This window comes from Pezoporus flaviventris, unplaced genomic scaffold (assembly GCF_033815535.1).
Source record: "Pezoporus flaviventris isolate CSIRO_AGI_PZ_B2104156 unplaced genomic scaffold, CSIRO_AGI_Pfla_v1 ptg000066l, whole genome shotgun sequence".
Lineage (NCBI taxonomy): Eukaryota > Metazoa > Chordata > Aves > Psittaciformes > Psittacidae > Pezoporus > Pezoporus flaviventris.
Window position 1 is genome coordinate 25,392,174 of NW_026892614.1, and position 25,156 is coordinate 25,417,329.

General features: G+C 39.3%; 1 protein-coding gene across 10 annotated transcripts in view; it reads left to right on the forward strand.

The window, feature by feature from the left end:
* ARID1B (AT-rich interaction domain 1B) overlaps nt 1-25,156 on the forward strand; it is a 329,589-nt gene that overhangs the window by 62,360 nt on the left and 242,073 nt on the right. For all 10 annotated transcript variants that reach the window (XM_061471608.1, XM_061471615.1, XM_061471609.1 and 7 more), the window contains exon 3: nt 18,540-18,686. In XM_061471608.1, coding sequence (XP_061327592.1) covers nt 18,540-18,686 — 147 coding nt within the window. The remainder of the gene's footprint in view (nt 1-18,539; nt 18,687-25,156) is intronic.

The window sequence follows — 25,156 nt, forward strand, 5'->3', positions numbered from 1 at the left end:
AAGGTATTTAATGGTAAATATCAGAAACGTTATTTACATTCAGATTCCGTTTACTTCAGTATTATTTGTAAAGCAATACTGTGTGATGGTAGAGCCACATCTGTAAAGTCCTGGGTTTGCTTCATGTCTCCCTTTTTGTGGTATGGTGTGCATTACAGATACATAATTCAAACATGAATGTTATTTGACATAAGGGAATAAAACTGTTTTCAGCTCATGAAAAAACCCTGTTACTATAAACTTGAAAAGTTCTTTTAAAATCACACTGTCAAACTGGTAGCATGTTTCTACTGTAGTGTCACCTTACTTTTTTGCCTGTGGTTGAAATGTCATGGTAATAATCAATTCATCTTATAAAACTTAGTGAAATACGCTTGCTAATGCTTGGAAGTGAAACCAAACCCTGCAATCCTGATGTATTAGTAAGGTATAATTTTGCTCAAATAGCCTTGGCTTCTGTTTCTGTGTATCTTACTTGCTTTGTGTACCTTGTCATTGGTTGAGTTTAGAAGTCCAAGACAAGTTTCTCAGCAATTAAAATTATCAAGGTTCTCCTGCACCTTTATATTACCAGAAAATCTGCTGCTCTTTCTGCATACAAAGGCTGAATTTGCTGTTCGAGCCTAGAAATAGTGTTGAATGTCTATGGCTGCATGTATATTGAAATATCAGAGGAAAAATTCGTTGCTGGGTTAATTACTGCTTGGTTCTCTGACAGCGAGTTTGATAGCATCTCTCGGTGTTATTTTTCCCCTTATTTTATCAACTGAATAAACTTAATAGGAAAAGTGGAAGGAATGGATGGTTAGTATAGTTGAAACTGATTTTGGTTTTGCATTTTTTATTTCTATTTTAGAAATAGTATAGTCTGTTCTTATTTTATTGGAACTCGTTTGTTTTTGAGAAGAGTAGAAAGACACCTGAGAATGGCTAGCAGGGAAAATTAGTTCCCAATTAGTCTTACAGTTAATCACAAACTTCTTGTATCATAGGTTGTGTAGTACCTTTCCTGACTGTCATTATCAGACAGAAAGATTGTGAAGATCCTGCTAATCTGATGAATGACAAAGCTTTTTCCTGGGTCTTCTGCTGTCCTCTTTGGGCATGCTGTAATAGTGCAACAGTGGCGTTATGTTTTACGTTCATGATCTATGAAAATTTTAAAACAGAAATATTTATTTTCTGTTGGCAAAATTATCTGCTGCTTTGTGAGTCATCGACATCCATATTCCTTGCCCCAAGGATATTGCAGGATAAATCCCTCAGCTCATAGGTTTGTGTGTACATCACTGGTTACGCTGGTAGTGTTGGTCCTGTTAAGCTCAGTGACGCTACTCATATGATGAAAATTAAAAAATGCAGTTTGTGGAGTTGAAATCTGAGTAGCATGTAATGGAGATAAATAAGGACGTGGTTGGGAAAGATGTATAGAAAAGGTTGAAGATTTTGCTGAGTTTTGTAGGGCTTCTTTGGAAACGTGTGCGTTTCAACTGGGACCGACTTCATGGTTTTATTTATAATACAAACTTTAATAAGTTATAAGACCTATATAGCAAGTACTTTGAATTCATGTATTTCATGAATCCAGCTGTAATGCGCTTTGTAGGGCTCTGCAAAGCTCTGTGCTGCATTGTGCGTCTACCCTGTTCGTGTGCTGAATTTCTTTCCTACTCCTTTTATATTACTGCACTTGAGAGAGTTTCCACTTGCTAGTTGGAACAGAAGCTTGAAGGGGATCTTTAGGAAAGCACAGTCAAGCAGGCATAATAAATTTTGAAAGGCATAAAAACCTACCTCCCAATTGAGGCAGGTAAAGATTTACAATACATCATAGAAATACTTTTTTTTTTTCTTTTTTTAACTTGATAGAGCAGAAATCGTCTGACTTTGCAAAGCTTTTCTTACTTCAAGGCAGTGGAAGAGCCACTCGCAACGTAGCAAGTTGTTTTCTTTTTGACTTGAGGATGAAATAAGATTATTTGCAGATCAGTTACAGGCAACAAAGTAGAAGAGGCAATGCTTTTAAGCAGGTGCTTGTCTAGGATTTTCTCTGATGCACAGAACAGTTACATTGGATGCTAATTATTTGATTAGATGCCTTCTGGAGAGACACAGAGATACACTGCAGAGTATCAGCTGGTCTTTCTTCAAGGGAGCAGGTCTCAATAAAGCGCATCCCAGAAAGAAAAAACAATGGTGAAACAAACTCCCATTTAGGTTAAGATAGCACCTAGTAGTGTATGCCCTGTATAATTTACAGTGTGAGGTTATAAAATTTGCTGGTTTTTAAGGGTCCTCGGTTGACTGCTACCTTCTAAAAATCAAAGCCCCAAACCTGCCAGAAAAACCACCACTAACTGAAAATGTTAAAAACCATGTTTCTTTAAACATTCACAAATTTCCAGGCTAAACAGAACATACATCTTTAAGTTTGAAAGCAAATTCTTCCCTTAGATTGATAATTTAATGACACTCACCACATATTGGAGCTGTTGAGAGAATTGGATTATAAAGATTTGTAGATTGCTTTTAACAACATGGACTATTAATTTATTTTACCTTTCTAACATTTCTGTTACTTTGAAATGTTTCTTTTTAAAGAGCTGTTATATTTTATCATAAAGCATTCCTGCTTTCACTGCAAAAGGGTATTTATTACTGCTTCTCTTCTAGGTGAAATGTGATGACATAGTCTTTTCCTATCTATTTTAAATGTAGTAAAAGGAATAGGTTTTGCAAGCGTGGTACTATATGTGAGGAGAGGAAGAAAACAGGTGGGTGCTGGAAGTGTTTTTTGTAATGGGGTCTTACCCAAAAGAGACTTCCCTTATTGTAATACAGTGTAGAAATTTACTTGTCTAAGTGAAAATCACTAATTTCACCTTTTTAATCCCCAAATTGAATACTCTTCCTTAGTGTTACATTTTTACAGACTTTTGAAGGTATTTGTGGCTACTGTGTTTGTGTGGGTTGTTTGGCTAACATTGCTGTTTTGAATGTTGATCTTAGTTTTGAATGACAAACGTTTTGCAGCTTTCTTTAGCTTACTGAATTTCTTCAAACACTGTGATCTTGGTGAGTAAATAGTAACACATGCTGTAGTTCGTTCTTTGAATTTTACAGAAAATAGATAAAATAGTCTTGATAGTCTTAAAATGCGGGGATTTAGTTTATTTTTTTTACCTATAGATGTGAAATAAAAGCGGAGTAGAAGCTGAAGGAAGGACTAGACCGAAAAAGCACAGATTATTTACTGGGGATTTTAATTGTTGGTTGCTTTTAATTGGCAGTGCTCCTGTTTCTCTTCCCTGCTCAGCCCCCAATCCCCAGTTTCTGTGCTGAACATCTAAACCAGAGGTCAGTTTGGCTCTGTGTGTCGTTATTTAAAATATGCTGCAACTGGACTGCTAAATGGAACAACAGCATCAGCATAAAATGCAGAGACCGTATTAGATCTGAGAGGGTAGAAGTGCACAGAGGTTATCAAGAAATATCCAAATCAAAGTGAGTTTACTCTATAGATGTATTTTTTCATAGTGAACTAACAGTGTTTCGAGCTGCAGTCCCCTTCACATCACAGAGTAATAATCCTAGTTCGTGCTGTTCGTGTTTTCTCCTTTTTCTTTCTTCTAACTCCCATAGCACAGCTTTTTCAATCCAGCATTCACTGCACATGTTCCAGTCATGAGGTTACAAAGCTGACATTGCAGTCTCAGCAGAGGTTATCTCTTTAAAAGTCCCTAAAATTCCCCTTTGGCACATCCAGTTTGGCAGCTGGGTTTCTGTAGGAAACTGATGGAACCACCCCCTCCCCTTATGTCCTTTATAAAAATAGAAATCTATTAAACCTCTGGCCAGAAGGGCAGATGGGTAAATACTCCCTCCAAAGCAGACAGTGCTGCTTCCTAAGCTTTTCTCCCTAGTTTTATACTCTCAAAAAAATCAGGTTTATATACTTAAAATAGTATATAAAGTATTATATAAAAAAGTAAATAGTGACAATACCTGCTTTTGAAATTAAAATGCAACTTGCCCGTTCTTCAGGACATGTGAACTCTGTGCTCTGGAGGATATGTACAGGTGCTGAGAAATGTTGACCTGTTGTTTGAAATATTTTAAATAGTTATGCAACTGCAAAATCAGAAGCTTAGTTTAATCTTAGAAGCGCGTGTCTCAACAGTGCTGTAGCTTGTAAAATACGACTGGTACTCGGACGATCTGCCAACCACACGGGATGCTTAAATATCTAACTATCAACATAGAAAAGTGATAACTGACCTAATAATATTAAAAAAAAAACAAACACAACTAAATGGGCATTGCCCGTTCACGAAGAGGCTTTAGTTTCATGGAAATATATCCCTGAAATGCATTAATTATTTGTTTCTGCTTCCTGCGAGGAAGAAAGGGAGAGAGAGAGTTGTGTGTGCATCCCCCTCCCCATATCACTGATTTTTCTCTTGGGTGGTATTTTGAGTGAGAGCTGCAGTGACTGCTTTCCTGCTTAAAGTGGGCTAAATTTTATGGCAGAATTTAAGTATCTGAGTTTAAGATGACCCAAAAAGCCACTGTCAAGGAGAGAGGCTCCTTTTGTAGCTTTGCTTTGTTGTGGAGCTTTCCTGTGATATCTGTTTCTGAGGGCTCTGCATCTACTCTCTTTTGGAGAGCTGGAAGCTACTTTGTGTATGGGGTGCTTTTTTGGAAAGTGAGAATTGTGGATTGGGATTCACAGGGTGAGGAGAGCACAGGAAAACCAAACCTGAAGGCTGCAGTTCAACAGCAGCCAAAACCAACCCAACTGGTGGCTGCAGTGCTGCTTCTCTTACATCACCTCTGGGTTCATCTGACCATGTCGAGCTGTTTCTTTGCGCTAAGCCAGAAGGCTATTGGTTAACTTTCTGCTATGTTAGTCTGGTGGAATGGCTCAGTAGAGGATCAAACCAGCTATGGGAGTGTCCTGGTTTTTACTGGGATAGAGTTAATGTGGTATTTGGTAACCGGCTGGGTTTAAACCCTAACAGGGTAAAGACAGAAGCCAGTGGGACTTCTGGAGCAACAGATTTGGAGCTGTATGCTAGCTGTCTTGGTGCTTTAGCTTCTGGAGCATCATACAAAAGGTCAACAGTCCCCCCTTGGTCCTGCTGTCTTTCCAGAAGAGGCAGTCTTATTTTTTTGTGGTGCCTGCTGTCAGGAAACCCCTTCTTTCTCCAGCCTCCCTATGTGCAGAGGTGGGCACTAGGCAGTTGTGAGGCAGGAACCTGCTCAGTGGATTTGGTGAGGAGCTGGGAAGCATTTCTGCATGAAGAGTTTCCTGTAGATCAGCTTTGAATGGCTCCCTCCTGAGAATGTGTGCTTTTTCCATCACCTTCGGAAGAGCTTAGCACTCTGTTGGCTCCTCTGGAGAACTGCAACAGCAGCTGTTATTTTGACTCGCTCTGCCTGGTGCTTGTGATCTCTCTTTGAGGACTGTGACCCCTGAATTAGACTCTTCTCATGTCTTTGTTGATGGTCAACAAGCCTACATGGCTATTTATGACTACATTCACCTGACACCTTGTGCTAAATCCTGTATGAGTTGCACAGAGCATTGTATTTTCTCACTATAAGTTGTTGCACAGAGCATTGTATTTTCTCACTATAAGTTAACCATGTCTATTTTCTTGGGTTTATTGAGGAAAATCTTTGCTAACATGGCATCACTATTTAACCATCTTCGAGTCAGCCTGAAGCCCTTTTCTTTGTATGTTGTTTTAATGCAATGAAGCATCTGCCTTCTTGTTATGCTTTCTATTTTTACCATTCCTGATTTTCCCACCTCTTATTTATTGATAACTTCTTGTTTCCTATGTCAAACACATACCAAAAAAAATTTTGCTCTTATTCTCCTCTAGAGTTTGGGGGGGGAGGGGGACCCACACAACACACACAAAACCTCACCACTCTAAATTGTTCTAATAAACTAAACAATGCAGGAATCTATAAGTTTATTACACATCCAGGTGAAAAAGCGTAATGAATTGTATGAGCGCTTGCAGTCCATTTCAGTGCAAAGTCAGATGGATTAAGACGGATTTCCCTTCATTGCACGTGCAGAGAAAATTATTTATGTAACAAAAAAGTGCTGACAATCACCTCCTGCAGCCCTTTTTGGAAAAGGCTGCTTCTTAACAGTGTTTTGTAAAGGAGAAGGGAGAACACAGAGGATAGCATTCAAAAAGCATGTGTGGGGAGCTGCAGTTACCTTGGGAATGAAGTGAGGAAGGTGTAAGGTCCTCACTTGTGTGGTGCAGACATCCTTAATCACCTTTCTGAACAAGCTGAAGTCTGGGCCCCTTCTGTGCTTAGCACTATAAGACAAAGGCTATCTGGGACACCTTTATTACACAAAAGCAGAATGAACTGTTCAGTTTCCTGCGTGTCTGTTACTCCTGGCAAAGTGCGCTGCAGCAGACGGATCCCACCATTTTTTACAGTATTGGTCTTGGAGTAAAAAGAATTGAAGTTGACTGGTTTCTTTGTTTTTAACTGAAAGATTTCTCCGTAATGCAGCTGCTTTGTCAAAAGACACTGCTCTAGACTTCACAGTTTGGAGGTATTGAATGTTCCTGATAGATCCTTTAAAGTGTTTTAAAGTGCGTAATTGGGGCACTTGAGCATAAAACTACAATTATACACTTGTGTGTTAATTTTGTGTACAGATAGATATTACTTCAGTCTGGCCATAAATGAGAAGGAAGCATTTTATTGTGAGTATAAGAATTTGTTTTGTGAATGCTTTGACAAAATAGGTGTACAGATAATAACCCCAGATGATCAGACTGGGGGGGGGGGAGTATGGTTTAAGCTTTCAAGAAAGGGAAGGAACATGTATGGGTGTATTGGAGATGCTTGGGTGCTTTGAAAGAATAGTAGGCATTACAAAGATTAACTGATGGCGGACAATATTTGAGTTAAGATTAGTTGCAATATTGATGAAAATTCTAGTAGGTTGGTGGAATGAATGCATGTGCTTGATGGTTGATTCTTTGTAAGATTTTAAGGGGCCTATTTTCAAATAATCGAAACAGGCCATTTTTGATAAATGATGTTATTACTATAAAGGTTCTTGTTTCGTTTTCTGTTCCATTTTAAGGATAATGTTACATGAATTAGATTATGTTATTTACATACTTACACTGAGCAGATGTTTCTAAGACTTATTTGTGGTAACTGATTGGAGGAATAATTTACAATAATGATCTTATTTTGAGTATAATAAAACTGTAATTCTTTAAGAAATTACAATGTACTATATGTTTTCATCCATGAATTTATAAGATTGATGTCTTTGATGTTCCTGTCAGGGTTCTTTTGATGTTTTCCAGTGCTAAGTAGTAGGTCAAATTAAATAATAGAATTGGAGTAAATGAAATATGTAAACTCTGTGACTATAGGGAGAGGGCTTGAAAGTTTTATTTTAGAAATACTTGCAGCAGTATTTGAAATCGTAGCAGCGTTAGAGTTGTGAGATACAGTGTTCAGGCCATTATGTAAGTACTGTTATTTAAGAGCCTGACTTGTTTTTTACCTGTTCCAAATAGGGAAAGAAAAGCTAGCACAGAAAATATTTACATCTTCCTCTTTTTTAATTTCTGATTCTGTTTGGTCAAACTCATCTAAAGCAGGGGTTTGGATAGGGGTTGCTTTATATTTCTTATTTTTCTAAGCAAGCATAACTAATGCAGGGTGTCTGACTCTGTTGGCTGAAATGTTGGTGTTGAGGGGCTGTACCACAGAATGGGATCCTGATCTTGGGTGGTTAATGCTATGCGTCAAGGTAATAAATTATGCTGGGCTGGTAGAAACGTAATCAAATTTTCTTATCCAGTTGGTTCAGCCAGTCATTCAGTTTGCGTCAGGATTCCTTGCTTTGGGGAATTTTTAGTGTCCAGATTAAAAGTATGATTTTGAGGCTACTGTAGTAAAAGCAGCTAGCAGAATTTGGACTGTACAAATGACTGCATTTGTCACAGAAATTGCTGAACCTAAATGATAGCTGTGGGAGGTCATGCCTTTTTCTTTTGTGTGTTGACCTCCTATGCTGTGGACACTATTTGGGGATTGAAATACATAATGAGAACACAAGGAACTGTAAATCTGTTCTCCTGCTGCATGTGCATGGCAAGTTTTCCATGATTAGAAGTGTGATATCCCTTGGGAAAGTGAAGGATTGGTATTGGTGGAGGTGGCTTGCTGTGTGTAATGGCAACCTACTGCTCTGCCGTTTCAGCCAGGCCCAGGAGGCAAAGCTGTGGGGGATAACTGGAAAGTGTCAGTCTCATCAGAGGTGTCTGGGCCAGACCAGAGAGGTTCTCTGTCAAACACTAGAAATGGAGTGTGCCCCATGGCTGTTAACTTTGTAATAAGAGAGTGAACTGGAGTATGGAAGGGACCTTAAAGCTCATCTGGTTCCAACCCCCTTGCCATGGGCAGGGACAGCTTCCACGAGAACAGGTTCCTCAAAGCCCTGTCCAGTCTGGCCTGGAACATTGCCAGGGATGGGGCAGCCACAGCTTCTCTGGGCAACCTGTGCAATGCCTCACCACCCTCACAGTAAAGAACTTCTTATGTCTAATCTAATCTCCCCTCATTCAGTTTAAAGCAAATCCCCCTTGTCCTGTTACTACATGCCTTTGTAAAAAGTCCCTTTCCAGTTTTCTTGCAGGCCCCCTTTAAATACTGGAAGGCTGCTATAAGGTCTCCCTGGAGCCACCTCTTTTCTGGTGTGAAAACCAAGTCCAGATAGATGACATCAGCTGTACTTCCCTTATCCAGCAACACTGTAATTCCATTGTAGAAGGCCACCAAAATTACCAGGCACGATTTGCAGTATGGCAAATTGTCTGGTACGTTTAGAGCAGCTCCACATCATTAAATCACAGAATGGTTGAGGTTGGAAGGGACCTCTGGAAGTCATCTGGTCCAACTCTCCTGCTCAAGCAAGGCAATGTAGAGTGGGTTGCCCAGAACTATGTCCAAGCAGTGTTCAAGTATCACCAGGGGTGGAAACTCCATAACCACTCTGGGCAGCCTGTCCCAGTACTCTGTTACCCTCACAGTGAAAAAGTATTTTCTGATGTTCAGAGGGAGCCTCCTGTATTTCAGCTGGGGCCTACCACTTCTGGTCCTGTCACTGGGCATCACAGAAAAGAACCTGGCTCTGCCCATTTTGCGTTGTCCCTTCAGGTGTTTCTGTACTTTAATGAGATTCCCCTGAGCCTTCTCTTCTTCAGACTGAACATCCCCAGCTCTCTCAGCCTCTCCTCATATGTGAGGTGCACCAGCCCATTAATCATCTTTGTGGCCCTTCGTTGAACTCTTTCCAGTCTGTCCATGTCTTTCTTACTGTGGAGCTCAGAACTGGACACAGGACTACAGGTGTGACCTCAGCAGTGCTGAGCAGAAGCACCTCCTTTGACCTGCTGTCAGTACTTTGTCTAGTGAAGCCAAGGGTGCCATTATCTCTTTTTGTGGGAAGGGCACATTACTGGCTAATGTTCAACTTGGTGTCCACCAGGACCCCCAGGTCCTTCCCTGACAAGCTGCTTTCCCGTTGGAGGATGGCCTCCAACACATATTGATGCCTGGGCTTGTTCCTTCCCACGTGTGGAATAGGAATAAAGAAAGAAGAAGCAAAGCAGCTGCTGGAGATAGAGGGTGTGCATTGGGAAAGGTCTGTGAAGGCCAGCAGTCCAGTAGAACTGAACCATTTTGGGTGAGAGGAGGAGAAAGGCACGGCTTGCTGAAGAGAAGAAGGGCTTTGAATGATCTCAAATGATTTAGCTCTGAAAGATGTCCAACTTAGGAATGCTAAAGACAGTATTCATCGAGATTGATATCTTTGGAGGGACACGTGAATCGATTAAAAAGCACCCTTCTGTCTTGAAAGAGCCTGAAAGAAAGGAGAACTCAGTCATGTGCAAGAAGCTGGGGAAGTGATGCTAAACAGGGTGTTTGTGCATTCTAGCTTTCATCAGTACTGCAATAGAAGAATAATGTTTGCATTTGTTCCAGCTACCAAGACTGTGTGCCAGAAGAAATGTAGAGTGAAAGATGTTTTACAAAGGGATTTTTCAGTCTCCAGTATTTAAGTGTCGGGAGTCTCTCTGTATAAATGCATAAAAATGGAGGATTACTCATGTGGTTAGATTACCTGCTATTCAGACTCAACCCATACCTCTCATTTGTGTTCCCTGCTTTAGGAGATTTGAACGGCATTGCAGAACTTGTCTGAAGAAAAATGATTGTCTGTAGTTTCTTAACTGTTAACCACCATTGGAGAAATAGTGGTCAAAACGGTTATCAATTTCCTGGAGAATAAAGAGCAAATACAAGACTTGAGGTACAAAGACCGTTGTGTAGTCCACTTATAGATGCAGAAGAAGTGCCCTGTAATGAATTACTTGTTATATGATTAAAACTCAGGGGCTTTTGCATTTTTCTTTTACAGCTGCCATTTTGTAGGCGAGTTTCATGCTGTCAGTGCAGTGAGAGATGAGGCTTCCTACAGGCGCCAACCATTGGAGATACCATAGGGATCAAGGGGATCCTCCTGTTGGTTGTGGCAGTTCTGATGTGCTTTTTCTTATGTTGGTTGGTAAAATGGAGGTTTATTACTTTAAGCCTATTATATGATCCTTGTTAATTGTTTTGATCACTTTAAAGAAAAAAAAAGGGAAGGCTGAGTATAAGAATAGATGTTATCTGACTCATCATTTAAGTGTGTGTGTATATATATATATAGGCATTATGATTTCTCACTCTTTTTAATACAATGTATAAAATAGCTCCCCTGAAAAAAATTCTGTTTCAAATTTCCAATCTTTTCTGTGGTGCTGGTCTGAGGGGATGGATATAACAACGTGGAAATCTCTTCCTAGAGATTATCATATTTTCATCCCTTAATTTGCAGAAAGGACCAAATGTTGCATTAGTTCAAACTGTAATGTACTGCGCATATCAACACTCTCAGGCTCTTGTGTGGAAGAAATTTCTTCCTATTGTTTCTAGCCTCAGCTGTTTACCTCTCCCTTGAAACTAATTTTAGCTCATCTAAAACATGCAAGTTTTTTCTTTCTGTTTGTTTGCTGTTTTTAGGGGAAGGTGGGAGTGGGACATGGTTGTGATATTGGCATAGATTTAGCGTTTACAGCAGAGGTAGTTTTCATCAATTTCTGACAAGGGAATCGAAGTGTTCTTTTCTGGAAGGAGAGATATTGCTTTTCCTTATAAATGATTGACTATTTTGTGGTAGTAGTCTTTATTTATTTGGCTCTTATCATGAAGAACAGCAAACTTATTAAAAATCTCAGAACATCAAAAATATGTCAATACATAAAACATAAGTACTGTTCCATACTACAGTCTATGCAAAAAACTATGTTAATAAGATGTGAAGGTTGCACAGCTAAGAAGTCAGAAAACATAAATGATAAGATTCTAGCAGCCACATTAACTGAGCCACATTTCACATCCTCTATATTTTATGAAATGCCTTTGACAACATAAATCAGAAAGAGAAGGTGCTATATATGTGCAGCATGGCTCAGTTAATGCTGCTTTTGGAACCTTAACATCTGTATTTTCTGACTGGAGAGTTTTTTAATTGTGTAATGTTAGTAGGTTTTTACAGGTTTTGGGTGGGGTTTTTTTTTGTTTTTTTATTTTGTAGTTTCTCTTTTTAAAAAGGAGAAGAGAGTTGCCTGTACTAATAATGGGTTAGCTCGAGTTGCTTTGATTTAAGCTACAGTAAAAGGCAGTATATAGAGAGCACGTTGTGACAGGTACATATTTGATGCCATATACATTGCACTGACAACTAGTGTAATCATGCTGCTGTGTGCTTTCTGAGGAAAAGGGGGCTACAGGCATGTGTTTGAAGTCCTGTCCTTTCTGTCCTGTACTTGTAGCACAGGGCATGACTGCATTGCAGACTGCAGCATGTTGTAAAGATGCTTGAGCTACCTTTTTTAGGTGAACTGGCTTGTGTACAAGAAGCAGCCTGCCTACAAGAGTGTGGATCTCCCTCTGACCTAATTCACCCTTCTTCAGAGCACAGCAGATTAGCCTAGCATGGCTTTTGGTGTGGTCTCCTTCCAATACCTGAGATAGTTTGCAGTTCTGTGTGCTGCACTGCAGTCTTCAACATAGACATGCATTTAGTGACTCTGCAAAATCCGCTATCTTGCGAGTTCTGTAATGGGGATTATTGTGCTGTGACACAGAAACATGCTTTTTATCCTTTTGCTTCCTTGCTCTGGGTCACGGGGTGAACCAGAATCAGGCCCAGTGTTAATATTTTAAAGGCTCTTAATAAGATTTTAAAGTTCATACTTCAATGTAAAGGCAAGCAGTCTAGGAAAGACGGCAACATAGGTGAACCTTGTGACCAGTGTATTGTCAAAAGGTCACAGCTAAGTGATAAGAAGTAACAGAATTTATATAATGTATGAATAAAATGCCTTAGCATCAGGATTTCTGATTTGCCTGTGATTAATAGCCTTGACATTAACACCCAGCTTTTTACTTGGTTTCCTTTTTGATTGGTTTTTTCCTTTGGTCATTCAGTGAGAAGGACTTGCAGACTTTGTTGAGATGGTGTGTGCACAAGCACTCTGGGGTTGGACATGGTGATCTGAGCTGGGAGACGGTTGTGCACCAGCTATTAAACAGTTATCTGCTGGATGTGTGCCAGGGTGTTTCCCATGTTATATTTATTTCTGTAAACCAGATAAATGTACAGGTGAAGACTTGGGCTTATGTGAACTAGAAAGTTCTAAGTATGAACTAATTTTTTTAAGTATGTGAAAGCCAGAGGGCTTGTATTTTTTAATGTTTTTTTATATTTATAATTTTCTATCCAAAAGTATAGAGAAATGCATGGTTTGAATGTTTGAAGGAAAGTATTTATGTTCTGGTAGAGGTCTGGGATTGGAAATCTTAAGACTGAAGCAGTAGATGTTTCAGCAAATCACAGAATTTTTATTTGAAGGTTTGATAAGGAACGGTGTGACAGCTTTCTTTATAGCTATTACTGAAGTGACCATTGTAAAATTAAAAGAATTAGAATTAAATTTGGCTATAATGTTTTGCTGGCTGGAAGAAGGTGCTATTGTACTCCTGGTATGAAGTACAGGGTGTAGTGGGTCTTTGGGTCTGGGATGGTTTTTTGTTTGTCTGTCCTGAATCTGTGGGATTCCCAGTTTTTCCCTGGGAAAAAAATCCCACAGTTTTTCCTGGGAAAAATCTGTGGGATTCTGTTTTGGTTTTTGTTTGTCTGTCCTGAATCTGTGGGATTCCCAGTTTTTCCCTGGGAATCCCACTCACTATACATTTTGTATTGTAATTTCTGTGCAGTTACAGTGTTATAATTGCTCTGAAAGTGGGTTGTCATTGATTATTACATTTCTGAAGCTGGTACTGGTTTCACAATGCTCAGGTCTGTTTCACTGTTTCTCAGCAAAGTAGAACACTGAATCAGGTAGTGTCAGCTTTTTTTCTACCACCCCTGCCTCTTGAGTTCAGCTTTTCCTCTCTAAACAGGGCTTAATCAGGCCAGACACACCCTTCTTCTCCTAGTTTTTTATGTCATGACACTGTGGTCCAGGATTTCTGAACTGTACTGTTGCCTGCTACCAACAGGGTCTGCCTTACCTTTTGGGTATGAAATAGATTGAAGGGAGAGGCAACGGCTGATGTTGCCAGGACTCTTTCCATGTGGTGAGCATGTCATGGTGACTGACGTGTTCAGGTGGGTCCCAGACTGATTTGGCAGAGCTTTTTGTGATGGGGGACATGTAAAGATTCTTCCATTATTGACCAGACGTAGCCATTAGGATGGTTTAGAAGTGCGGTAACTGCATATTGCTGGTATTGTTAGTGTACCTGTGCTGACACACTAATTCTGTTATATTTTAATTTTAAAAATTATTATAATGACTGTAATGCTGCCTAATGATCCTTCTCCTTTGACATCAGTTATGGATTATGCATGCAAAAATTGCTTAAAATTTCCATTACTGTGAAGGTATTACCTGGACAAAGAACATCTGCCACAAGACCCCTTGTTTAAGCAAGAATTAAAGATAATGGGCTAAGTTATAGGTTTAATTGGATTTCTCCTACCTGTTCATTCTGGCTGCCAATTTTGTTCCTCTTTTATTCTCATCCTTTCTTTATTAGCTTTCAGAGTGGTTTAATCACTGATGGCCAGTCATACTTCTCCCAAAATAATGCTATTTGTACTGTGCAAGTCAGATGGGAGGCAAAGTAATTATTACCATTTCTGTGCTTGCCTAGAAATATATTCAAACTCTGGTCCATTTCTCTCTTGAACCGTCCCAAGAATGTGTGCCTTACCACAGGCATGCTGAAGTTGCCCAAATTTCATCTCCAGTGTTGTGTGGCCAGCCACAAAGAATGTGGATATAAGGGAGAAAGGGAGGGAGGGTTTACCTTAAGAAGAAAGAAGATGCTTGGGTCATTTACTCCAAGTGTTCTAAGTAATTGGCTTCAGATTTGTTTTGTTCTGGGGAGGTTTTAATGAAGTTTTTTTTTTACATGCCATTTAATAAACATTTGTCCATAAGCGGTATCTTGTGATCTCCATCACTAAAGCAGGATTAATTTGCATGTTGTTGTTTGTTATTTATTTAAATACCCACAGAAATTATACTGACTGTTCTGCTAAGGCAGCGGTGATGGGTCTCTGCACTGAAGAGTACAGCATCTGAAGCTACATGTAGTATAGTTATTGTTGTGTTTAGGGGTGGTTTTTTGATGCCTTTTTTTTTTTACTTTTTTAATTGGGAGAATATGGAGGAAAATTCCAAGATAACCAACAGAAGTTCAAGAGAAGAGCTCAGTACTCTTTTTTTACAGCAGTGTCTGGAAGCGGATTGCTAGGGAAAACACTTTAGAAAATGGAGCAGTCTTCCAGTTTCTGGCAGTCAAGGTGTTATTGCCTCTTCAGGTTGCTTACCTTGGTTCCTAAGTATCTCACAGGACACAAATACATATTGCAAAGAGGCAGTTAGACCATAGGCATGACTTACATCAGGTCAAATCAAGGATCATGTAGCCTCCATATCCTGCCTCCAGTGGGGCTTTAACTGGATGCCTAGAGAAGAGTGAGAACAATGCAGGCATGTGATACTTCCCCCCAGTACTCTCCAAGCCTCCAGCGATTTTCAGTTCAGGGACTTCCTGAGCCAGATGTGGCTCTATATATTTGGTAACCCTCAGAGGATGTATCTCTTGTGAACTTGTCCAGTCTTTCTTTGAGCCCACATAAACTTTGTTTTCAAAACATCATTTAGCAAGGAGTTTCAAATATTTGCTACCTCTGTGACTGGAAACTTACCTCTCTTGTTTTGAAGTTTGCTTCTACCAATATCTATCATTTAATGCTTTTGTAGATGTTTTTGTAGCTTTTTATCGCATTCTACTTCCTGGTGTCTTTTCCATACTCAAAGGGTTATAGTTTCTTCATATGGAAACTGTTCATACCTTGATAATTATTGCACTTCTCCGAGACATTTCCTACTAAGTCCAAGAAAATTGTATTGAGGGACTTTTCTTTGAAAAAGCTGTGTTGATGTTTCCTAATTCTGATCTTTGTTCTTGCCTGTCCTGATTTATCCTGAACAGTCATCAGTCCTTCATTGTCTTAAATTACTCAAATGTCTGCCTTTTTCTTTTCTTAAAAGCCATACTCCAATTCTCACCTACCAAGTCAGCTCCAGGTTAGAGACTGTATGCCATCATTAGTAATTCAGCTGTTTAATTCGTGAATTTGTTTAGACCTCTGGAGTGATACTAAATGGTCAGTTTGTTCCATGCATAGTCCCATTAGATTCAAATGCATTCATCAAGTCCCTCACAAGGGAGGACTCCAGCATAGGAACCTCCCAAGATTTTTCCATAGTGCACACTAGTGCAAAAAATTTTCCAGCTTCTCTGTGATGACACTGTTTTCTCTGAATCTCCTTTTATACCTCGATCGTTACTTTGGAACTTCAGACTCTCTGGCAGACCTCCCTCTCCTGTTGTGTTTGAAGAAATAATTCATTACTCATTTGGTTCCCTTTCCTAGCTGTTCTTCCAGTTCGTTCTGGGCTGCCTTATTACATTTGAAGTGCCAGAGTTTATAATCTTTTCTGTTCTCATTTGCACGTGGTGTTGGCTTATTGAAGGGTGCCTTTTTGCTTCTAGAAACCTGCAATGAGCCATGCTGATGTCCTTTTGCTCTTCTCAGGTCTTTCTGAATAGGCGGCGAATATTGGTTCTGTGCTTTCCATGTGGTTGTTGTTAAGCAGCTTTGATGCTGACAGTGAGATTTTATTTCTTGCAGCTGTCTTTTAGAGCTTCCTTTTAACAAGCTTTCTGCTTTTTATGTAGTTACACTTTTTGAAGTTAAGCACAACAGTAGTAGATTCCTTGATTTTCACGGTTCCTGTAGGGCTGCTCAGTTTAACTGTGTTATGGTCACTGATGCATAGTGGTTCTGCACCTGTAGGATGTAGAAGTAGATGATTCCTACTGCTCAGGACTGAGCCAAAGGCAGTGGATCCTCATGCAAGTTCCTTAACCAGCAGCTCCGTGGAACAACCTTTGGCAGTTATTTGATACTTTGGTCTCTGCTTTGTAGTCCACTTACTCAGTCTATATAGGAAGTGCTGAAATCTCCCTCTATTACAGTCTTGCACCATGCCTTTACTGATCTTGGTCAGTGTACTGCTGTCAGCGTTGCCATAGTCTGGCCATGCCTGGTGGTCTCTGCACTCGCTCTTCCTGATCCAGCCAAGCTCCAGGCCTCTGCCGCTTGCTTTAGTGGAGTTCTGGTTTGAGTTGTTTCTAAACTCTATGTAGTGCATATAGTGTTACTTAATCAGTAGCTGTCTTCCCTGTGTAGCCTCAGATCAGGCAAAATGGTGACTTGCAAGTTGTTTCCCTTCTACCAGATTTCTGTTACGACTACTGCTAGTGCTTCTGTTTGAGGCTTGATGTTCCAGTGATCTGTTTTTTCTCCTACCCCCCCAACCCCTCTACTCCAGTCCCTTTGTGTAGAAGGCAATGTATTGTCTGTTTGCCTGGTGATATTCCAGCACACCCGTTTTAGTTTGTGTTGTAACAACCTCATTTATGCATCAGCAGGGAGAGGGTATTTGTCAGAAGGGGTTGCTTTGGTCACAGAAACATCTAACTGCCTGTGAAATGATAGTGAAGAAAATGAAAGTGCAGGTGAAGAGAACAAATGCAGAAGTGGAGTTAAACTGCTGACCTTCGAAGTTAGCAAGAAGTAGGGCTATCAACTTCTGGCAGAAGTAATAGGAGCAGATCAAGCTGTGGTAGTAAAACCAGCCTAGACAGGAGGTGTTGTGTTTATTACCTAGGAAATACTGTTGTATTGTTGAATGAATGTAGTAAGTTAACTTTAGGTAGAACAGGTATGTGTTTACATGTTGAGTAAACAGATTTATCAGTGTATCAGAAACTCAGAGGAAACAGTTCAGAGATCAAAGCATATCAGATGTGCTCAGGTATCTGAGACATTTGCAGCGGTGTGCAGGACCAACATAAGACCCATTCTAGAGGGGAGAAATTCTGTGTTGCATCTGTCATTCATCTGAAATGGTACTAAATACCTGTGTCTAGGGAAGAGCACAGGTACCTAAAATTGGGGAAATATAGACACAGTATCAGGCACTTGTTGAAAGTGTGCTGTTTCAAATAGCTCAAGAAAATGTCAGTGTCTATTGATACAATGCTTATAGAGTGAACTGATGCAGAAAATTCCTCTGATGTTTTAATTGACTTGCTTTTGGTTATAGCTTAAATTCTCAGTGTATATGTGGGTTCTCACACATATGCTGATTTGTCTATTAATAGCACCTGTAAGAGGTTATTTTGTGTTGCACTTGTGTTTTGCTTTTATTTTTTAAAACAAGAATGTATCTTAGTAGGGGGAGAGGAGACTTAGGTTGAACTGGACAAAACAAAAAACTTGCCAAACCCCATTTTTTTTGTGTAAGGCTTAAACACACAAATGCTAAGGGTTGTGGGCAGAGCACTTCACAAAAATTAGTACTTCCTTACTTATATATTCATATAAATAAATATAAGTATATATAAAAAGACTTTTCGGTCAGCGCATCAGAATGATTCTTCTGTTGATTTGCCTTAGTAGTGTGCACATGAAGAGCAAGCATTTAAAATAACTGCTGCTGGGCATTATGGAACTGTGATGTTCAGAAGCATAGCATTTTCCTTAGTAGCTCTTCTTGAAAAAAGTAACTATACAGAGCACTTGGGCTTATTTTCTGCTCAGGCAATCTGGATCTAAGGGCTTGCATTAACTGCTGAGTGAAAGAGTAGTACTGTTGGGTCAGTTGTATAGCTGAGGATATAATTTCTGATCAGGTTGCTGTACAGATGTGACATAGCTTGATTTCATGTCCTGCCTCAACTCATGCATTTGCTTTGCTTGGCTCTTCCAACAGATACCGCCTCAGTATGGTCAGCAAGGTGTAAGTGGCTACTGCCAGCAGGGCCAGCAGCCCTACTACAACCAGCAGCCGCAGCCTCAGCATCTGCCACCCCAGGCACAGTATCTGTCGCAGGCCCAGCAGAGGTACCAGGCTCAGCAGGTAAGCACTGTCCTTCACTACTGACAGTTACCCTGGAGCTAGAAGTGTAGAAATGATCTGTGTGAATTGAACAAAACCCACTTGATTCCTTTTTGAGAGAAGAGTGTTAAAAACAAAACTAAATAAACATGGAATCAGACAACATCCTTCTGAAAAGTCTTTGGGGATATACACACAAATACATCTGCACATGCTTTAAGGCTTTATTTTATTTTATTTTTTTTTTTTAATAAAGCCAGTGTACATACCCCAGCAACTATTAATTCTGCTTTTAAAAAGAAGTAACATTTTCTTGATCTGATGTTAGTGGCGATTTTCCTTGCCTTTATTTTGTTCTGTTTTTTTCTCTCACAAGACATTGTTGAGAGCTTCTGCATCTAACATGGTTACTACAGTTTTGGTTTTTGTGCTCCTTCATTTGAGGATAGATGAGTTCAAGGCATTTTGGAACTGCTTTGCCAAGGGAGCTTCTTAACAGATATTTTTAATTGAGATTACAGCTATTAATTTGAATGTTGTCAGTTATTACACATCCAGTTATTGAAACTGCATAATTCAATATCCATTGCTGATCTCGAAGTGTGCTTTATATGTTGGCCATTAAAATAAGGCGATTCTGTTTTTAACAAAGATCAGAGTGATAGTGTATGGGTCTGCTTCCCAGAGCTTGAGAAACACCTGAACAAAATGGATGTGCATAGCTGAATGCAGCTGAATGTGTAGGCTCAGTTCTATCTGCAGTCTCAGCTCTGTTAATCACAGAGAGGTGATCTGGAAATGGAAGAATGAAACTAAAGCATACTTGCCATCCTGGGAAATCTAACAAAAGTGAGTTGCTGAAGACTGGGTATTAGTGGAAGCAACAGCACTTGCTACAAATCACTGGGGAATTCTGTCAGCCATGGTTGATTAACATTTTGGGATAATGCTGGTGCAATGTAAAAATCTTAGCTTCACATAAAAATAGTGTCTAAAATAAACTAACAAAAGATGCCGTAAGTAGCAATGGTGCAGAAGGCTCCACTCCTTTGATTTTAAAATAAAGCTATCATAATTTCACTGTGTAATTACGTGTTAATTTTTCTTCATCTACATTTTAAAATTCCATTGAGAATAAACTTTTTTCATTAAAATGCTGGATAGGTTATGAAATAGAATTCTTAATTGTATCTGTGATGTTCTTGTAAATGTCACCACTTTCCGTCTTTTGGATTATATGTAGCTGCCACTTTAAAGATTGCAGTTGTGTCTTTAAATTTAATTTTCTCCCTTTTTACTTTGGTATTAAATGCTTGATTTCTCTGACTTGAAAATACTATTCATAACCATCTTGGTAAAGCCTTAGCAGATAAAGTCCTAGTAATACAGCCTATGAGAGAGAAACACAGCTGCTCCAATGTCTACATATCACAGTCTGTGAAACTGAAATGTTTTTTTTTGCTGCCTTGGACACTTCATAATATTCTAAATACCATCAGTTGAATGGATTGAATATTTTAGTTTAAAAAAAATACACAAAGCATACCAACTGTGCAGGACTTAGGAAATAACAAGTTACTGATTTATGTTGATACGTGTTCCAATTACATCGTTTGATATCATAACCAGTAAAATGAAGGTTTGTGCAATGAAGTGAGGGGTATCATAGGAGAGGATAAAGGCAAAATGAGAGTAAAGCTTTCCGTATATTACAGACTTTAGAGAACTGGGATGAAGAGAAAGGCAGGGACAGATTGATGAGTAGAAGACACTAGCCTCAGTGTAGCTGAATTTCTTCTTTGAGGATTTGAGGGTACAGTGGAGGTGTGTCTAAATCCAGGCTCCAAGGGTGATAAAGGCTTCTCATAGTCAGTAGGCATTTTTGCCTGAGTCTGCGAATTCAGATGATACATCAGGTTCTCACCAACACAGCCTTGCAGTTGGTAATCCTTGGTGTGAGAATTGAACCTGAAATTCTTTGTGGTTTGTGAACGGCTGTTTGGTTATCCTGTTCTTTAGTAGTGGTCAGCCTCTTAAGTTTTGAACTATGATCCCCTGTTCTGAATTATACAGGCTTTTCCTGGAGTGTTTGCATGTAGATGGGATTATTTCATGTAAGTCCTTAACACTCTGGGACTTGGTCCTTTTCTACATCTCAAGATTGGTTCCATGGTTCCTCTTCCTGTGTCTCCAGAACAGTCATCAAGTGAACACCTCCTTTCTAACATTTCTCTGTAAAACCTCACCATGTTCTTCCTCATTCTTGGGGAGCAGCAGTTCTAGAAATCTAGAAAACAAATACCTAACACAAGAAGTTGAAGTCTGTACTTTTGATACTTCCACAACAGTGTTCTTTCTCTGCTGATGATGCATTGTGAAGTAGCCATCAAGTGGTAGCCAGTGTACAATACAAAAATTAATGCTAGGATAACAAAAATTTGTGAGTGTACATCAAATTGTGCTGCTGAGACAAATATAAAAATTAACTGTGCTTATTTAAGCATACGTGTCTCTGCTTATATGAGAGTGATGATCTTTTGAAAAGAATTCAAAAATTAGAGTTTACTTGATTAGAATTTTAATCAAGAGAAATAGGAGTAGGTATTCGTGTAGTTTTATGAGTTTTAAGGGCAGAGTTCCCTGAATTTGACCTGTTGGGCAGCCTTATAAAGGGAAAGCTCAAGGGAGATCTTACTGCTGTTTGCAGCTACCATATGGAAGGATGTGGGAGAGAACTGGGCCAAACTCATCTCAGAGGTGTACAATGTAAAGATAAGAGGCAGAAGTGACAGACTGGGACAAGGGAAGTTGCAACTCAGTAAAAAAACAAATCAAACCAACAAACAAAAATCAAAACCAAACAAACCCTGCCAAAGAACAAAAAACCCCAACACCAAACCCAAAATTACCACTAGCGTTTTCAAACACAGGAAGGAGTCCAGGGAGACTGGACATCTTTATCCTTGGAGGTGCTCAAAAATCAGCTAGACAAAGTCTCCAAACGCCATGTTGTCGCTTGACTTGCTTTGAACTGGAGGTTTGACTACATGACCTTTCTCTGGAGGTCTCTTCAAACCTATGTGATTCTGTGTTGCTGTGATTTAATGTTGGCTTTACATATTCTAAATAAAACTTTAAAATAGACTCCAAAATCCTATAATACCTGTTGCACCAGTTGGTGTATCTTTCTCATTTCTTAAAAAAATACCAGTACATCCTGGTTATATAATCTTGTCAATTAGAAAACTGAGGTCGTCTCAGTCATACAATCTGTTATCCTTTCTGTCTGTAATCTTTACTTTTGTTCTTTCTTTCCAGCTCGTAAATAAATTTCCTCCATGTTTTCTGTATTTTTCGTTAACCATTTTCTTATCTTTTTATATTGATTTTGTTATACCAATGCTGAGTGCAAAAAGCAAAGTCCTAGTTTTGAATGGTCACAACTTTGAGAACTGTATAAAGGCAACTGATGTCAGTCTCAAGAAGAGAAGCTGGCCTCTGAAGATGTTTTTGCCTTGTACTGGCTAGCCAGAATTATGGCAACTTTAGACTATTGTGTCCTGGAGAGCATTGTTGGATCATGAAGCAAGAGGAGATCACTAGTAATATTGAAGTAGATCATGGCAGCCCCAGCTGAGGATCAGAATGTTGTTATTCTGGTTGTTTGCCAAGTACGTAACAAAAAGGCGGTCTTTGCCCCAAAGAGTGTACAGGTTATTCTATGCCCGATGGGCTGGAATCTTAACTTGTTTTTGTAGGAAGGGTGCAGCTGTGAGATGAAGAAGTTTCATGTTCTGTTTTAAGCTAAATAAGCTGTCTCCATAACTGCCACCTTTGTGTCTGTGATTGAACTGATTTTACCTCAAGATTGAGGAGAGAGATGCCAGATTGGAGAAAGGGGGCTTCTCAGTAATTTGTCTTCTTTTGCCTATGGTATTTTCTTTATTTCCCCTGTGGATTTATGTTGGTCTACTTACTTTGGAGATTATCAAGCTGAAAGTAGTGTTTATTCTGGATGGCTGATGGAGTTGTTCCTGCCACCAGTTTCGTTTTATGTAAAATCCTGTAGCGTGATGTGCTGGGCATTCTATTATGAGGAGAAAACTGATATGGAATTCAGTACCAATAATGTTCTATTTTCAATCTTTCAGACATTATGTGGGCGAGCGTCTGCAGTCAGGTGTAACTCTAAGTGTTGTGCCTTGGAATTGGTACTCGTCTTCATTTCTGACATTTTTTTTTTTTTCTTCTTGTGGAAGTGTGAAGCCATTGCTCCTTTTCCTTGACTCACTTGAATTCAATAGGCAACCCTGTCAATAAAAGTAAACAAATAACATAATTTCTGGGCCTGTTCGGTGACTTGTTTCTATCCTTTGTAGAGGGGAAGGAGGAGAACGGGATTTATTTAAATGTTTGAACTCTGAATTGTTTAGATCTTTGTTAAATTGATTGCATGGTGGGCAAAAAGGGAGTTTTGTAAGAGATGATTTGATAATAATACTGGCATAGTTTACTACAGAGCCATATTTTGAGCCAGCATCAGTCATCCCCTCTTCATATCAGGAACCTGCTGTGTAAAAACCATTAAAGGAAGAGCTTCGTTTGAAGCAAATTTATTGCAGTAGCAGATTCCTTGATCATTAGATATTGCCAGTAGATGTAGATACCGCGTTGGTGTTGGTTTTCTTTTTATTTTTTCTCTAGTTTTTAGAAAAACTTCTTTTTACCTTTACTGCTCTTTAAAGTCAAAAAAGAGAAAGATGTGCTGTACTACGACAGTGTTGCCCTTGGCAGGGTTTTTCATCTTGAAATGGCATATAAATGAATAAATGCTTCAGTTGTTTTTGCAGTTTTAAATCTTTTGCCGTAAGTAGAAGCTGTATTTTGCTCAAGAATGTCAGGTAATTGTGAACTTAAACTGTCATCATTAAATATTATTTTGTTAAGATAGCATGATGTATATTTTTGGTTATGATGCCTTCCAACTGGCTTGTAAACAGCCATGTTTATGTATTTTCTTGTTTTATACAGCATGTGTTCATATGCATTGAGAGAGGATCGTGCCTTTGAGGTTTATTGTGTTATTTTGAGTTGGGACCATATCACTTTTTGACAGATGAAATGATCTGCAAAACAGTTATGGCCTCACTGTTAGTTAAGCAAAAATAGTGGTTTTATTCTGCACCTGCTACTGCAATCCTGAAGCCATCCTTTGTTTTATATGTTCCTTGCAAGTTCGCAGACTAGAGTGGGATTTTGCTGATCCCTTTTCTCACATGCAGGCATGAGATTTTACAACGAGGAAAAAGTGTAGCAGGTCTTTGCGGTGGAGTATGCATGTTCACTTTTCTGGTTGGTCCTCCTAGTAACAGTGTGCAGGGAGAGGCTGTGTGTGTGTTCTTACATCATTCCCTTGTGGTTACTATGATTTCTGTTTTTTTTAAATGCCTTGAAGGAATAGTCAGGTAGTTCAGGCTCAGTCTTTAGTCTGCTTTTATTTAAAAAGAGAAAATATTTTATAAACAAGCAACCAGACGAGATTCCCTCACTGTCAGATTTTACTGAAATGTTCTAAAACCTGGCCCAGACCTGGTTTCCCTGCTTACCAAGCAATAATACCATTCCTACTGATCCTGGCAAGATTGTTTTCAATGCAAATTGTTATAGGACAAATAAAGTGGGGTGTTTTCCTGAGTGGGCCAGGGAGATGAATGCAATTGAGGCCAGTTAGAATTTAAGTTGTTTTCGTAGTCCCAGGTAGAAAGGCATTCAGAGCAGGAAGGCGGAGTGCCTGATGTGGGGAGCATCTCTGGTATCAGTCTGTCTCTGTGGGCAGAGGGCTGGAGGCAACTTAAGCTCTTTCAAGGGGCTGCAGCTTCTCTCTGTTTCCCTGAACTGCGATCAGTGAAGGCCATATGTTTCAGGTTTGTTCCTGAACTGGTGACAATGGTGTAAACTAGTCCGAGTTGCAAGCCTGAGATGATGAGAATGTTCTTGCACAGACATCTGTTTTTAGTGTTGAGTCAGTGCAAGGTAGGACAGATAAAACATTACCCGATTTGAAACAGTCTTTGAAAATGTGAACAAAATGTGAAACTAATTAATCCGTTTTCATGTCCAAGCTGTACAACTGTCATGAAAACAGAACAAATTGTATTGTGGCAAAACGCATCACATTATTAAAGTGATTTTGGTACAATGAGGATGAAGTCTTGTTTTTAAATTCAGTGTGAGCTGCTGAAGTTCTTTTAGCAGTGTAATAAGCAGCACGTTAATTAACATTGTCAAGCTGTTTTGGGGTGTAACACTGCAAAAATACTGTTGTAAGTTAGGAATCTTTGTTAAGTGCAAATACCAAATTCATTAGTAAGTAATACAGACAGTTCTCAATGAGTCCAAATTCAAGTTTTGTACCTGAATGCAATTACTCTTTTTAATAAAATCTTCACTCTTAAGTTACTAGAAACTGGTACAGAATTAGCAGACTAATT